Here is a 16,628-nt window from a genome sequence, read left to right as displayed (position 1 = left end):
TTCTACAAAGAAGCTGATGCATGCTCCTTATCAGTTCTTCGCCGCGGTGTTTAAATAGCTCGGCTGTCAATTTATCAGCCCCCTCCGCTTTGTTGTTCTTCAGAGGGGTAATTGCTATTCGAACTTATTCATGGTGGATCAATGGAACGTTTGCTCCATCCATCGTCATCGATTGTGGAATCGGGTTCGCCACCTCCTGGTGTTCCTCCTGCCTTCACTGCCATTCAGCAGACTGGAGAAGTGTTTCTTCTATAATTTTGGTATGCTCTGGGCATCGGTTACTAAGATCACCTCTGGGGGTTCTATAAGAGTATGCTCCGGCCTTAAAACCTTCTGTTAGCCGCATCTTTTCGTAGAATTTTCGAGCATTACCCCTGTCGACCAGCTTGTCACAAGCTCTTCATATACCAAACTCCGAAGTTTTGTCTAGCACGATCAAGTGGCTGTTTTTATGATGAAAGAACTTCGGCTAATGAAATTTAGTCACCTGCGTAAGCGGAAAAAGCTTGAGAGCACACGTCAAGACTGCTGCAAAGAGTGTGGTAAACAATTGCTCCTACTACGGAGCTATATAGCGCTCTCAGTCAAAATACGAACTTTTACTCGTAAAAAATAATATATTTTTTCTATAAAAGTACAAAAAATTATAACGGTACTTATAAAAATTATAAATGTAGAATCGTCGCTTGCCCTTCAGTGACCCGCTGGTCGCTGATAGTTGTAACCGCTTGCCTTATTATTTCCTAATGGTACACCATAGGTGCTATGAGGACGTCTGAAATGAGCCGAGTCAAAATTGAAGACCGCGTTAGAATTTGCTGTGGCCGTGTTGGCTTGTGAGGGTTGTGCGGCTTGCGTGGGCTGTGGTAAGCGCTGAGAGCTGTGTTCCAATGTGGTTGCTGGCTCTGCAGCTGCTGAGGTCAACGGTTTAGCCTGTGATTGTGGGCGTAGCTCTGGCTGCGCTTTCGAGTAATAATTTTGCTTTTCCGACTGCCGTTGTTGTTGTAATTGGTGTGGATGCTGTTGCTGCAATTGGTGTTGTTGTTGAAATTGCTGTTGTTGTTGAAATTGCTGTTGTTGCTGTAGTTGCGCATGCTCTTGCTGTGGGATTGGCTGTCTCAGTTCATGTGCTGCTTGCGCCAACGGCTTAACAACACGGCTATACAATGTCTGTGGTTGTTGTATCAACTGTTGTTGCAATGGTTGTTGCTGCTGTTGCACCTGCAATGCCTCATTCTGCGGCCACTGTGGTATTTCCGCAAACCACGCAGCATTCGATTGAGGCGCTTGAGCTTCTGTTGGTTGCTGGGCAAATGTTTGCGCAAACCTTTTATCGCTCGCTAATTGTTGGCTTTGTTGTTGTGCTTTGGCCAACGACTCTTTCTGCTGCGCTGCTGCAACAGGCCGCTGCTCTTGAACCACGTACGCTTGCTGCGCTGGCGTGTGGCGTTGTTGTTGGAGCTGCAAGTGGTGTTGCGCAGTTTGCGCAAACTGCTTGGCTGGCTCATAGAAATACGGTGCATTTGTCTGCTCTACATTATTCTGGTACAACTGCTCCGACGACTGTTGAGCAAGCTTTGCAGCATTACTTTGTGCATAGCTCTGGCTAGTGCTTTGGTCGTGATTGGAGCTTAGTTCCTGGCTTGGTGTCATCTCCATGGTGCTGTAAGTTGGCAGTTCGAACGATTGGGACGGCATTTCCATGTAGTACTCGACAGCGTTATCCTTGGAAATGAAACGCTCACCGCTCAGCAGTTCGTCGTTGTTCAACGGACGTTTCTCGACCAAAGCTGGCTTTGAGGCTGGCGCTGAAGCTAACAGATTTATGCTTTGCTGTGCGCCAACCGTAGTTGCTGACGCTGCTGTAGCTGGCGCATAACCTTGTGTAGCGAACGTAACAGGCGCAGCTTGTGGACGCGTTTGTATAAGGCCGCTGCTGGGCGCTGTTGCGGGTTCGTATTGCCTGTGAGCGCTGGGAAAGCTAAATTGCTGGAGAGTAGAATCGCCGTAAGCTTGTGCGGCGTGCGGTATTGTTTGTTGTTGCTGCTTTGCCTCCATTTGCGTGTCGATTCGCGTTTGTTCCTGCTGCTTGCTTTGCGCTCTTTGCCATATCAAATAGTCAGCGAACTGCTGAAACGCTTGCTGATAGGAGGCTGGCGTGTCAGCGGTGAGTTCAGCGTCACCCACCGGCCGCGCATAGTTATAACCCGTCGAAGCAGCAGCCTCGTCGCTTTGTGCCTTTGGGGCCTGCGGAGCTGGCGTCGACGTTTGCGCCACTTCGGCTGCACCTGTCACAATGCGCGGCACAAAGAAATTGGGTTGCGTCGCTTCAAAATGCTTACCACTGTTGACAACTTCCGCTTGTGGCACATAATAAGTGGGCGCGGCACCTAAAGGTAATTGTTGTCCTACATCAGCGTCGCTGCTGAGCGCTAAAGCGGACGTCTGATGACTCAGCTGGTAGTGGGGCGCGTGGAGGTAGAGCGCTTGTCGGTTGTAGCTTTCTGCCAACGGCTTGTTATAAATGTAACCAATAGCTGCAGGCTGTGTAGGCGCTGCTGTGGTTGGTGGCCTGACTGTCGTTGTGCTTGTTGTAGTTTCAGCTGCTGTCGCTGCCGGCGCACTGTAGCGATAGCCGGTGAATTCTTGCTGCGCTGTTGCGGCTGGCCCACTGTAGTGATAACCAGGAAGTGTTAGTGGGTCCCGACGTTTTTGTTGTTGTTGCAACGCTCCGACAACAGTTTCAGATTGCTGCTTAGGCGCTTCACCATTATAGAGCACAGCTAAAGCTGTGCCAATGCAAAGCGAAAAATAGCAAATATACTGTGGGGCAAAAGAGTATAAAAATTAGGTAAATTTATTTTTCGATTGTATAGGTTATTTACGAATTTCGGGAAATAACATTTTTGGTCTATTTTATTATAACTATATTACAATGCTTTAATTATTTTTCTGTAAATATAAAAAATATATATTAATGAATAATTAAATATTTTGCGTTTGATTTTCAGGTACTTTTTTGTCACAATGTACTTTTAGTAGTAGTTTTTTTGTTAATTGCTTGATTTTAAATTTTTAACAAATTTTAAATTCTTTTTGTTATACATTATTGTTTTTATTTTAATTTTTTTTTTTAATTTGTTTTATTCGTTTAATTGTATTTGATTTTTTTATAAACATTTAATATTTTTAATTTTTTTTTTATTTTTGTGTGAATTGTATTCGGATATTATTTTTTCGCGCTAAAGATTTGCCATTAGTAGCAAATAAATAATTTTTTAGAAATTTTTTTTTATTATTTTTAATACTTTCGCGAGATGTTGCCTACATACATATGTATATATGTATATAATTAAAAAAATATATATTTTTAGTTACAAAAATTTTCACTTTTTAATTTTGAAAAATTTTAAGTTTTTTAATTTATTTTTTTTCTACTATTAATTATATTTTTTTTTAAATTAATTAAATTCTAATTTTCTCTATTATTGTTAATATTTTGTTTTTATTTTTAATTAAATTTTAATTTTCTCTTTTATGAATAAAATTTTTTTTTAATTTTAATTATATTTTAATTTCCTCTACTATTAATGATATTGTTATATTATTTAAATTTTAATTTTCTGTATTATAAATATTTTTGTTTTATTTTAATTAAATTTTAATTTTCTCTATTAATAATATTTTTTTAACTTTAAATTATTTTGATTTTAATTTTAATTATTTTTGTAATTTTAATATTTTATATTTTTAATAATTTTCTTTTAATATTAATTAAATTTTAATTTTCTTTACTACAAATATTTTTTTTATTTTAATATTAATTTTCTCTATTATTAGTATAATTTTTTGTTTTAATTAAATCTTTGTTTTCTGTGTAATTAATAACATTTTTCTTAATTTTAATTAATTTTTTTTTTAATTTAGTTATGTTATAGTTTGCTCTACTATTAATTACATTTTTTTTAATATTATTTAAATTTTAATTTTCTGTATTATTAATAATATTTTTTTATTTTAATTAAATTTTATTTTTTTCTATTATTAATATTTTTTTTTAATTTTAATTTAGTCTATTATTAATAATTTATTTTTAATTTTAATTAAATTTTATTTTTCTCTGTTATTAATAACATTTTTTTAATTTAATTAAATTTTAATTAAATTTTCATTTTTACTAATATTAATATATTTTTTTTATTGTAATCAAATTTTGTTTGTTATTGTTTTTTTTTAATGTTAATTTTCTCTATTAATACAATTTTTTTAATTAATTTTTTTTTTTATTTTAATTTTCTCAATTACTAATAATTTTTTTATATTAATTAAATTTTAATTTTCTCTATTATTAATAAATGTTTTTCACTCCTTGCCTCTCGTGCGTAGTTTTTATGACTTTTTATGCTTTTCTTCATCACTTGCACACTTACCGCGCAATTCATCGCAGCAAATTTAATCAACACCAAAAAATCTTTTTCAAATATTAAACTCGAACTCCGCACTTCTGTGACTTAAAGACAACTCGTGAATGCTGTCGAAAAGTTTGAAAACTGGCATTTTTATACATACAAATCGTGTGTACTTTTAACCATTAAAATTTCCCAATAATTATTTTTTTTTATAAAACAATAATATAAAAAAAACTTTATGTAAAAAGTTGAAAAAAATTATTGGTGTCCAAAAAAATAAAATAAAATGCTCTAATAAATTTATGCGACAATATTTATAGCTGCGACGCCTGCGCAGCGTGGTCAATAACTATAAATATTCATACTCATAAGCACGCGTGTTGTATATAGTCGTATATACACTCATACACATATACATACACATGTGTTAGCACAATCAAAAATATATTCAATCACTGTCAAAATGCTACTGTTCCGCTTGTTTCTTTTTCTACTTTTTTCATAAATTTTATTTCAAAACTGCAAGCTCACGCTACAATCCGTGCTTGCTCTGCATTTTACTTTTTATTTTATTTTATTTTTTTTATTTTGTGTTCATACTTTAAAAATTGTTATATTATATATTTTTTTAAATATTTTGTTTTTTCTCTTTATTGCTTTCCACTTTCAATTGTCACTTCTAAATTTTAGCAATTATCACTTGAAAGCAATTTGCATTTTATGTAATCGTGTACTCCCACACGTGACCGATACTTTTTGCTGAAGCGCTACTTTGCTTCAATTGTTGTTGTTTTTTTCTTTTGTTGCGTTTGTTGTGCCTTTTTTAATGTCAAGCGCTGTATTACGTAAACGAAATTTACTGTGACCTTGAAAGTGAAAGAAAAAGTGCGCTTCACAGTTGCTGTTTTTTGGGAGAAGATTGACGTGGCGCTGCAAATTCAGTAAGCGAAAATTATTTCGATAACTTCAGACTTAAATGACGCTCAAAAGTGTTTGAATTCGTACACCTTGGTGTTGAAAAATTTTTTTCTGTAAGCTTTTCTAGCTATGACGAGTCTACTCAGGGCTGTAGAGAGAAAACCGAGGCCCGGGTGTGTTTATAGTGAAGCAAAACATTGCTGCAGTGCATCACTAAGAACTCCGGTTTCAATATGAATTGTACCCGATCTCCAACCTCTCTCCTGCACTGAGTTCACTTTTAGTAACTTCTCTATAGTTAGTTACTTCATCGACCAAAATTGCAATGATCTCCGCCAAAGGACTAACACATTTTTTAAGAGGCTTCCTCATATAAACAATATTTAGCGAGCTTCCAACTATCTTGCCAAAGCTCGTTTAGTACCAAAATTATTTTTATGGATCAGTACTTAAAAACGCAAGTCTAACATACTCATTGAGTCAGAAATGGGCCTCATCGCTAAAAAAAAAAATTGGTTCGAAAACATCTTCTTAGAAGTGTTTACAAAAATAACATGACACGACTCATGCGAAAAAAGTACCTCTACTTGGCTCAATGGATTGTTTGATTGATTGAATAATGATTTAGATTGAATACACTTCTTCGTAAAAGGATGCAGCCATTTCATCCTTAAAGTCGACTCTTGAACGTGAAAGACCTGTTCCTGCAAACAATGGCTCAGCCGACTACGAGCTTTGTTCTTGTACAAGTCTTGAACCACCTTAGAATGGCTGACGAAGTGTCAGAGTTAAACCTCATGTCGCATAAATTATTTTAAAGGCTACCATAACTGCATATTCGGAGAATCTTCAACAGCAAATGCTGAGAAACTGTTATAATAGCTTTCCTTCAAGAGAATAGGGTCGCAGAATATTCTGCTGAAATGATTTGAGGTTATGTTTATCATCTGACGTATAAATGCCAAACAATAAGTAAAATCGAGACCGCAAAAATAGTTTTAACAACATTTCAATGTCAAGCCGTTTACAAAAGTTGTCAAGTTGTATTGTCTGGTGAGAAGAACATGGTGAAATAATTGAATTGGACAAAAGTGCGTTGTCATCGTTAAATTCGCATTAGCCAAATTGGAGAATGAGGGGACACAGTAAACATGTATTCATAAATATTTAATAATGAAGCACAATAGCGGAGTTAAAAGTTGTAATTTTTCAGCTGACAACCACGCAGCTGGTTGTAATTGTCAAATTAACAATGGCATTTAAATGAAACGTCAGATTAGTGTCAATTAAAATGTTGTAGGAAATGTTTACAACGTAACAGAAATTCAAAAATAAATTTTGAGCGAAAAATTCAAGTTCACCTGAAGCTTGGGTTTTGCTGAGGATCACTTTATAAGTGGTAAAAAAAATAATTCGAGCTGCAGAGTTGCAAAGAGAAGGTGCAATCTTCAATAAGAGTGTACAGCTGATTATATTGATATCATTGCCCTCCACAACCGCGCCGTTAGTACTGCTTTCTTCAGACTGGTTCCTTATCCAGAAACTTATGGTGGGTCTAGTAGTGAACAAGGGCAAAACGAAATATCTCCCGTTATCAAACAAACAGTTGTCGACTCACGACTTGGCTCTCACGTCACTCTTGACAGTCATAACTTCGAAGTCGTAGGTAATTTAGTCTATCTTGGAAGCAACATTCACACTAACAACAGCTTCGGATTCAAAATTCAGCATAGAATCACTTTTGGCAAAGGTGCCTCTTCGGATTGAGTAGGCAATTGAGCATTAATAAAGTCCACTCTCGACGAACAAGGGTTAGGGATGGACTGGTATAACCCGAGGATGAGGATAGAGGCTCACGGTCATTGAAAGCTAGCAGCAACTAGCCAAAGGCTTGTAGATTCTTCCAAAAAATTAAAAATAACATTGTAAACATGGCTAACAACAAAAATAATGGGATGTGAAGAAAGTAAACTCACATTTTGAGGTTATGTCCGATAAATTAGTTTATGAACATTATACTATATAAGTATATATATATATATATATAAACATAACCTATATAAAATATATATATATATAAACATAACCTATATAATATATATATATATATATAAACAAAAAAAAAGATTAACTTTCACGTCCTTGAAACTAATTTAGATAAAGACGATGTCAGGCGTTGAACTTAAGGTGACTCGAATACCATACAAGCTGTTTTCCAATAGACAAAAACGCCGTAACACTTGGTAAGCGGGCCAACTCAGTTCTAAGATATGGGCCAACAAAATAGTTATTAATTTCAGTTAACGCCTGACATTTAAAAATAGCATTCGCGCATTTACTTATATACATATTTACTAACTTATATATCTAAGTTTCGTTGATAGCACATTTTTGATTAGGCATGACAAATGCAGCAACAACTCGCAGGCTCTTATCATTTCGTATTCTCTTGCCAAAATCTAATCAAATAGTTAACAGTTTAATGATAAGATAATTGTGTGGCAGTTGCGCTACAACGGCATAAAGCATACATACATATATTCTATTTTTTGGACAAAAAAGTTAAAATTAATATGAAAAATAAAAAATTAAAATAAAATTGGTGAACTTCAAAAGTCATGTTGAATTTTTTTTTTTAATTTTTTATTAAATTTCGTTTTACTATTTTTTTATATTTTTTTATATATTTTTTTATACATTTGTTATATATATACATATATATTTTTTTAATATTTTTTTTCAATTTTCATTAATATTTTTTTGTGCTACATACATACATATGTACATCAACAGTAAACACATAGTATGTTCCCATGCATATTTTTTTAAATGATTTTTTTTTTTATTTGATTAAAAAATTTTTCTTAACATTTTTATTTTTGCCCTACATCTATGAATACATGATATTTTTAAAAAAACAAAATTAAAAAAAAAAAATTTAAAAGCAAAAAAATATTTTAAAAGAAAAAATATTTTTTAATAATTTTTTAATCTTATTTTTTAAGAAAAATCTGTTTTTTTCATTTTATAATTTTTTTCGTTGTAATTTTTATTTCTTGTCCTACATCCATAAGCACATATGTACATACAAACATACATACATACATACATAGATCCACTTAAGCTGACGATAAAATACGTCTCCCACAAATTTAAAATGCGAAGCGTGCACCAGTTCAAATCAGGCAATCTCAAACATCTTCGTTGTGACTAAACCATAAAGCGCGCACATACATACAGACATGCATACATGTCTGCACTTAACATAAATAATGACGGTATTGCGCTATTGAACGTGTTAACTTGAAAAATAAATTTTTCCCATCGAAATTCAAATAAGCTTTTACTGCGTGCAAACATACTGACATACATACATACAAATGTGCAAATGAAAAAGTGAAAAAATTTACGTTATATATAAATAGATCTTTCTTTCTTTTTAAAATTTTTTTATAAACAATTTTTTAGTCTTTTTATATTAAAAAAAGATTTTTTTAAACACAAAATAATAAAAAAAATTAAAACACTATTTTTTAATAAAAAAAATTCAAAAATAATGCGTATACATTTTTTTTAATTTTTTCCTATAGAAATTGTTTTTACAATTACATTTTTCATATTTTTTAAGAAAATGAAAAAAGTGTAATTAAATATTTTTTAATTCTTTTATTAAAAAATGTTTTCTTTTCAATTTACAAAAAAAACATGATTTAAAAAACTTAAAAAAACCGTTTATTTTAAAGGAAATTAAATTTTTTAAAGTGTTTCTCATTAAAAAATGTTTTTTTTTTTTCATTTTACAAAAAAAACCGTTTATTTTAAAAAATTAAAAAGTGTTTTTAAAACACCATTTTTTAATTTCAAAAAAAGCTTAAAAATATCAAACTTATACATTTTTTTAAATTTTTTTTTATACAAATTAATTTTACAATTAGATTTTTTAATTTCCTATATTATGTATTTATATTTATTTTTTATATTTTTATTATTTTTAAGTGTTTTTAATCAAAAAATGTTTTTATTTTCAATTTTCAAAAAAAAAACGAATTAAAAAAATCAAAACAAGAAAACTTTTTTAATGAAAAACTTAAAAAATATTAAATATACATTTTTTATAGGAAAAAATTCAAAAAAATGTATACGTTATTATATTTTTTAAATTTAATTAATAAAAAAAAAAGTTTCTTTTTAAATGTTACTTTTTTTTTTTTTAATTTTTTTTATTATTTTTTTTTTATTTTTTTTTTTTTTTTAATATTCATGTTATTAATACACTACAAGCCTCCTATTGATTAAATCACCAGTTATTTGCTCAACAGCGCTACCTTCGATTTCGGTTAAGGTTTCTGTGAGTTTCTTAACAATTCTAACCGAAACTTTTGTATACGTGTCATCGTTAACTTTTTCTTAGAAAAAGTACTCGTACTCGGTACTTGAAGTAGTTACATCACTAACGCAGGTATGCATCGAAAATACACATATTCAGTGTCACATTTCGCTGTACACAAAACCAATCAGCTGTGTTGGCTAAATGTTTGCTGTCAAGAAAAAAGTCGAGAAAAGCTACAAAAATATACATATTCAATAGAGTTTTTAAATTAAATTTTATTTCGTTTCAACAGCCGATTTTATTTACGCGCAACTTCTATTTTCTGTGCTTCAAAAATTATTTACTTCGTGCAGCTGGTAGCGTCAATTGGAAACATGCTTTACTTTTGATAAATTCTTGAAGAGTAGTGCAAAGTTCGCTAAAAAAGCGATGAAATAGAAAGTTTTGAAATTACATAAATTTCATTAAAAAAAACGTTCGACATTTTCAATCTATGGTGCTGAAGTTGTGGTGAGTCCAATTTCATACATAGTTCGCTTGCTTACAGCTAACTGATAAAGAGATTGAGATTAATTGAGAGCGTTAGATGTGATGTAACTATTCAAGCACTTTTAGAAATGTTCACGCTTTCTACAAAATCATCATGATTTTCGCAATTGATAAATGAAGTTGGGTACTGCCAAATTGGCTTGACTTCTCATCTGTATGAGCAAATGTAGCAGTGTGATGGTGATATTTATACAGATGCGCATGCTTATTTTTACACTCCATTTTAATCTACTTCAGCGACACAATTAAATCAGCGCTCATTATTTTTATTTTTTAATCCATGTTATATTCAAGTACCCAGATAAAAGCCCTTTGTTTACCTATTTGTCTATAGTTGATACTCGCACGTACAGACGAAATACTTGAAATATAAAGTGGTTTTAAAAACTTCTTGACAAAATTGCCATATTTGTACATACATGCATATTCAGTTATTATTCAATCTTAAAGTGATTCTGTACTTGTGAACAAACTGGTGCAACTAAAGATTATTTTAAATAGAAACCTACTGGCATTTCCATATCAGTAGTGTCGTTGCAATAAAGTTGCAAAGAGATTGACAATTTATTTAACTTTCAGATATTTTATAGAACAAAATAGTTAAAATAAAAGCGTACGCTATAAAATAGGTAAAAAATGACGAATATCGGCAATTTGTTGCACTGCGTGTCCAAACAAATTAAACGCTCTGAACGCGATGCTCTTATCAGTTCCTTACTTGCCAAAACAACGGAGACAGAAAATGTTAAACCAGATCACTGTGCTATCAGGCGTGTTGAAACTTTAGAAAAGGAAGCTTTTGCGGTAAGTATTATACCATATACGAATAACAGAAACATTTAAAAAACGATGTTGCGTGCTCCTACAGTTCTTTGCTCAAGCTCTGCATATGTATCAAGCGGACGAATGGATGATATCGTTTAACGGCGGAAAAGATTGCACTGTTTTGCTGGACTTATTGCAAGCCTTCTTTAAACGCAACAAATGTATCAGTCATATACGCGTGCCAGTATTATATATTGAGTCGGAAAACAGTTTTGAAGAGGTCGAAGCTGTGGTGCTACATTGCGAAAGACGCTATAATATAGATTTAATAAGGCGCAAAGGTTGTATAAAGGATGTGTTGACGCAGATACTCGAAGAAAAGCCAGAGATACGTGCTATATTCATGGGCACACGACGCACGGATCCATATTGTGAGAATTTAAATCCTATGCAGGTATGTTTACAAAAATATTGAAATTTTTAATTTTCTATGTATTTATATGAAAAATTATTTAGGTTACAGATGCTGGCTGGCCAAGTGTAATGCGTATAAACCCACTGCTCGATTGGAGCTATAGCGATATTTGGTATTACACATTCGTGCGTCAAGTGCCCTACTGCCGTCTATATGAGGAGGGCTATACATCGTTGGGTCAAAAGCATAATACAATGCCAAATCCCCATTTACGCATATTTGATCCGGTTACCAGAGCTGTCACATATAAACATGCCGCTGAACTGATGGATGCTGAGTTCGAACGCGCTGGCCGCATTAAAAAAGATTACGTGGCGAATTGTGATAAAGAGCAGGAGAGCAAAAACCAAGAAGCTGAGGAAGAAAAATAGCATAAAAGTGAAAATTATTCATAATTTAGTTTTGACAAATAGCTAAATTGTTAACATCGTGATAAATTCAAATTCGGTAAATTAAATTTATATAAAATCTTATATACGCTATGCAACATAGTGTTAATATTTTAGCAAATTCCAAATAAGCGCGCTTATAAAACTAGAACTACAAAAATTAAAAATTAAATATATAACATGGCTGTATATAGCAATATTCGCTATTTACCAAACAGAAAATGTGAATTTTGTAAAAGCTATAGAAATAATTTTTTTTTATAAATTGAACCTATAGGCTTCAATTATAAATCGGTTTCGCTTATAAGTTGGTGGTCTTAAGCATAGCTTTATAAAAAAATGTATGTACTTATATTGCAATTTTATTAGAGCTCGCAAAAAAATATTCCACTGAAAATATGTATATGAAAACATTTTAATGAAATTTATTGTACTTAAATAAATTTTCTTTACTGAATTGTCACCTATATTCAGTAAGTAAAATCGGTGCTAAACAAGAACTATTAAAAACAAATATTTTCTACAGCTAAAATGATGTTCTAACTTTTTTTAATTGTTAGGCTTTTAAATATTTTAAAGTAATTTTTTTATATTTATGGACAATAGCTATTTTCGCTAAAGTAATATTTTTATTTTTTATATTTTTTCTATTTCATACAAAATTAATTAAGTTTTTGCAATTTTCAGCGTCAGGTCTAAAAAAAATAAATGTCCGCTGTCCCAATATTCTTGGCATGCTCTGTTGTCAATCGTACGTAAATAACGATCAGCTGTTCGTCAAACTAACGGCATAACCTCATTTTACCTGCTGTGCGCCATTTCTGTTAATTTTCATTCGTTTCGCAACCGTTAGAAAAAACTTGTACGCATTAAAATAGAAGCTGGAATAAAAAATCATAAACTCCACAAATAATTAAGTAAAACAAATGTTTTGCGTGCAAAATAATCGAAAACAATATTAATTCTTTGCGTGTGAATCATCGCTGCGGAAAACAAGTATGGCTCGTTCGGCACAAGATGCTCTCGCTGTATTGCGGGGCATACAATTGGTAGTGGAGGCGTTATGTCGCGAGCAGAGCACACTATGTAAAAACCGTTGGAATCAGTCGAGTGTACGCGAACTTTTGCAAGGTAATCTACAGCAGAGCGCAAACTATTTTCAAAAAGTTGGTGAAGAACCTGCTGAAGAATTCAAAAGATTACAACAACTGCTGCAGGAAACCAGTGAACGTACTTGTGTTGTAATTGAAGGTTTGCGGCAATTAGGTGTTGCGAAACAGCCTTGCGATTTGCGTATGAGTCAGCAAAAATTGCAGCGTGCAATGAGTGACGCTTTCGATGGCAGCAATGTTGGTGACAAGCAGCAGCCAAGTAGCTTGAAACCAAATACGAGTGTTAATATAAGTGCTAGTAATTGTGATGGCAATAAAGCGGCTGTCCAATTGGATGCTGAACACTTGGATATATCTTCGATAACATTAAATGAGCTGCAAGATATATTATCCAAACGTAATAAGGATCGTCATATAAACTTGCGTACACCAGCAACACAGCATAAGCAAGTTAAAGATGATAGTGTGCAAAAAACTGAAACAATTGCAGCAGCTACCGCTGAAGCAGCAACAACAGGCACCATAGTTACACCTACAACGGCTGACACAAAACCTGTAACTAGCGCCATAAAAGCTGATACCGTTTACGTGGAGAATATATTAAAAGCTATCGCAGGACAAACGGAAACGACGACAGATACTGCTCAGCACACGTCAGCAATCGAATTACCAACTCTAAGCAAAGTTGCGAAACAACGACGTGTTCCATCTAGTCGTTTCGGTCGCATGGCTTCCTTTGGTGGATTATTCGCTGGTTTAGGTGTCGGCACCATAAATGAATTAACCAAAGGTGCGCTCGGCCTGGGCGGTTCCAAAAATTTAAAAGAGGCTTTATTAAGTCCAGCCAATGCTGAACGCATTGTGGACACACTTTGCAAGGTACGCGGTGCAGCATTGAAAATCGGCCAAATACTTAGCATACAAGATTCGAATGTGGTGTCACCGCAGTTAGCAAAAGCTTTTGAACGTGTACGCCAAGCGGCCGACTACATGCCAGATTGGCAGGTAGAACGTGTGATGAACACACAATTAGGTGCCGACTGGCGTGATCTGCTGGAATCTTTTGACGATAAACCATTTGCTGCTGCCTCCATTGGTCAGGTAATGTGTGTAAAGCATTATTGTAGAAATATTTATGAATTTAAACCTCTAATTATACAGGTGCATCGCGCAACACTGAAAAACGGCATGCAAGTGGCTATAAAAATTCAGTATCCTGGCGTAGCGCAAAGTATCGGGAGTGATATTGATAATTTAGTAGGCATGCTAAAAGTGTGGGATGTATTCCCGCATGGCGTTTTCATCGACAATGTAGTTCAGGTGAGCGCTCGAATAACTTATAAAGAAAGTTAAATTTAAACATGTATATCGCTCTGAATTGTAGGTAGCCAAGCGTGAACTCAACTGGGAAGTAGATTATACTCGCGAAGCTGAGTATACTGACAAATTTAAACAAATGATTACTCCTTATCCAGAATACTATGTGCCTGCAGTTATTAAAGATTTGACCACAGGTAGTGTGCTCACTACAGAATTGGTGCCGGGTGTGCCACTGGACAAGTGTTTTGACTTAAGGTGAGATACTGCGATATTTGCTAATTTTATGTTGTTGTTGTGGCAACAGAAAACATTCCTGAAGTAATTTTGAGGAATGGTGCCCTGTTGACAGCCAGCTCCAACCATTCCGGTTACTTAGACCCGATGTTGTGGGAACGATGCTTGCTTGAATGCTGTCTATAGCAGTGCATACATTGTCATCACTACAATAACAATGTTTATTTTTTACGCCAAAATTATTAATTAGGAATTCTTAAACTTATCTCATCTCTTTTCAGCTATGAGCATCGTCATCACATTGGTTCGTCGGTGCTAAAGCTTTGTTTGCGCGAACTATTCGAAATAGAGTGCATGCAAACAGATCCCAATTGGTCGAACTTTCTTTACGATGTTGATACCAAGCGCCTAATGTTAATTGATTTCGGTTCAACACGTTTTTACCAAAAGAAATTCATAAAAAACTATCGACAGGTACGTCTGTCAAGTTTAGACTTTCACTTTACTCCTAAATATTAAAAATTTACATTTTGCAGATAATTATAAATGCCGTGGAAGGCAACCGTGATGGCGTTTTGCTCATGTCACGTGAAATGGGTTTCCTCACTGGCTATGAAACCAAACAAATGGAGGAGGCGCATATCGACGCCGTAATGATATTGGGCGAAATGTTCCGTTTCGACGGCGATTTCGATTTTGGTAAACAAGTAAGTGTTGTTAATTTTCTCTTAACTTTTTTGAAATCGCATATGTGAAAAATATTGTTTTTTTACTTTAAACGTGTCATAAAACGCGTTATCTACAGAATACCACTGAACGTATTGCCCATTTAGTACCAACAATGATTGCCCATCGCCTATGCCCACCGCCAGAGGAAATCTATTCGATACATCGCAAATTGTCGGGCATATTTTTGTTATGCGCTCGCCTTAATGTACGTCTGAATTGTCGGCCCTACTACGAAGAGATTGTGATTAAGAAATTTAAGGAATGAAATTGTAACATATTTACATATTTAAGGTTGTGAAAATTTGCCCTTTTTGATTTTTTTCCAAATTTTAAGTTTTCACACATCATTTCATTGTTCCGTCCTTCACACCATTTCCATTGCTTTTTGATTGGCCTTTCCAGTGTTTGAAATCGTACATTTTTCTGTCTTTCGAAACGGCATTTATGTTAAGCTTAGAGTTAATTTGAAATAATCGAAGAAATAAAAGTAAAACGGAGTAAGAAAGTCTCTTTGATGACTGCATGTAGTCTTGTTTAACTACTATTGTAAACAAATGACCTTTCACTATTGAACTGCTCCAGAACCATTATCATTTCTACTCACTACCACTACACAAACTATTTACTACTATTTACTGCTACTTGTACTACTCCTTACTACTACCACAACATTTTTACTACTACTCCTACATTTTACTACTAAATGTTGCTAAATACTACTACTACATTTTACTACTACTACTACATTTTACTACTACTACTACATTTTACTACTACTACTACATTTTACTACTACTACTACATTTTACTACTACTACTACATTTTACTACTACTATCACATTTTACTACTACTACTACATGTTACTACTACTCCTACTACTTTTTTCTGCAACTACTACGACTTTTTTTTACTACTACTACTACTACTACATTTCACTACTACTACCGTTCCCACGACAGTCGGGTCTATGTATGTATGTAACTGGAACGAATCTTAATCTTTTTTTATCCGCTCAAGGACTCTCAACTCGGCAGTTTTCTGCCGCTACAACAGAAACAACATTTTATTACTATTTCAACACTTTACTACTAATTTGTAGTAAAATTACAGGAATTATTACTGCTATTTTACAATACTACTATTTAGTACTCAAACTATTTACTACTATTACAGGAATTATTACTACTTTTTTAGAAGGCAACTTTTTTAGAAAACTACTTTTTTTTTAGTTCACTATTTAGATATTTATATTCACTAAAACTGCTTTTCTGTGTTCGAACTATTACGATTATTACAGGAATTATTACCACTACTTTTTATAATACTACTATATTTTACTACTAATACAACACTTTTTTACTATTTGCTACTAATTGCGAACTACTTTTACTACAAA

At 33.4% G+C, this 16,628-nt stretch overlaps 3 protein-coding genes across 4 annotated transcripts; 2 read left to right on the top strand and 1 right to left on the bottom strand.

Annotated features, from left to right (window-relative positions):
* Nucleotides 1–693: 693 nt before the first annotated feature.
* Nucleotides 694–4,442, bottom strand: LOC126759363 (uncharacterized). The gene is made up of 3 exons (XM_050474099.1): nt 4,431–4,442; nt 1,132–2,823; nt 694–1,026 (listed from the first exon to the last, which is right to left on the bottom strand). The coding sequence occupies exons 1-3, from the start codon at nt 4,440–4,442 to the stop codon at nt 694–696; spliced, it is 2,037 nt and encodes a 678-aa protein (XP_050330056.1).
* Nucleotides 4,443–10,070: 5,628 nt separating this feature from the next.
* LOC126758216 (FAD synthase) lies at nt 10,071–12,057 on the top strand. 2 transcript variants are annotated; one of them, XM_050472339.1, is made up of 4 exons: nt 10,071–10,167; nt 10,836–11,010; nt 11,075–11,425; nt 11,488–12,057. In XM_050472339.1, the coding sequence occupies exons 2-4, from the start codon at nt 10,843–10,845 to the stop codon at nt 11,815–11,817; spliced, it is 849 nt and encodes a 282-aa protein (XP_050328296.1). In that variant the 5' UTR covers nt 10,071–10,167; nt 10,836–10,842; the 3' UTR covers nt 11,818–12,057. The 2 variants fall into 2 exon arrangements, with proteins under 2 accessions (XP_050328296.1, XP_050328295.1); XM_050472338.1 differs by having other exon boundaries at nt 10,089–10,167; nt 10,786–11,010.
* On the top strand, nt 10,071–15,753 carry LOC126758201 (atypical kinase COQ8B, mitochondrial). The gene is made up of 7 exons (XM_050472320.1): nt 10,071–10,167; nt 12,523–14,048; nt 14,109–14,267; nt 14,332–14,522; nt 14,783–14,975; nt 15,038–15,208; nt 15,307–15,753. The coding sequence occupies exons 2-7, from the start codon at nt 12,834–12,836 to the stop codon at nt 15,493–15,495; spliced, it is 2,118 nt and encodes a 705-aa protein (XP_050328277.1). The 5' UTR covers nt 10,071–10,167; nt 12,523–12,833; the 3' UTR covers nt 15,496–15,753.
* Nucleotides 15,754–16,628: the final 875 nt, after the last annotated feature.

This window comes from Bactrocera neohumeralis, chromosome 5, assembly GCF_024586455.1.
Source record: "Bactrocera neohumeralis isolate Rockhampton chromosome 5, APGP_CSIRO_Bneo_wtdbg2-racon-allhic-juicebox.fasta_v2, whole genome shotgun sequence".
NCBI classification, from domain to species: domain Eukaryota; kingdom Metazoa; phylum Arthropoda; class Insecta; order Diptera; family Tephritidae; genus Bactrocera; species Bactrocera neohumeralis.
The sequence above is the reverse complement of the archived record's forward strand: the minus strand, read 5'-3'. Positions and strand labels throughout refer to the sequence as shown.

Coding starts and splice junctions, on each gene's coding strand:
- LOC126759363 (XM_050474099.1), bottom strand. Junction 1,027..1,131: donor TTAAGCCGTTGGCGCAAGCA/GCACATGAACTG, acceptor CACCAATTGCAG/CAACAGCATCCACACCAATT.
- LOC126758216 (XM_050472339.1), top strand. CDS start 10,843: ATGACGAATATCGGCAATTTGTTGCACTGCGTGTCCAAACAAATTAAA. Junction 11,011..11,074: donor TAGAAAAGGAAGCTTTTGCG/GTAAGTATTATA, acceptor GTGCTCCTACAG/TTCTTTGCTCAAGCTCTGCA. Junction 11,426..11,487: donor AGAATTTAAATCCTATGCAG/GTATGTTTACAA, acceptor AAAATTATTTAG/GTTACAGATGCTGGCTGGCC.
- LOC126758201 (XM_050472320.1), top strand. CDS start 12,834: ATGGCTCGTTCGGCACAAGATGCTCTCGCTGTATTGCGGGGCATACAA. Junction 14,268..14,331: donor TCATCGACAATGTAGTTCAG/GTGAGCGCTCGA, acceptor TCTGAATTGTAG/GTAGCCAAGCGTGAACTCAA. Junction 15,209..15,306: donor ATTTCGATTTTGGTAAACAA/GTAAGTGTTGTT, acceptor CGTTATCTACAG/AATACCACTGAACGTATTGC.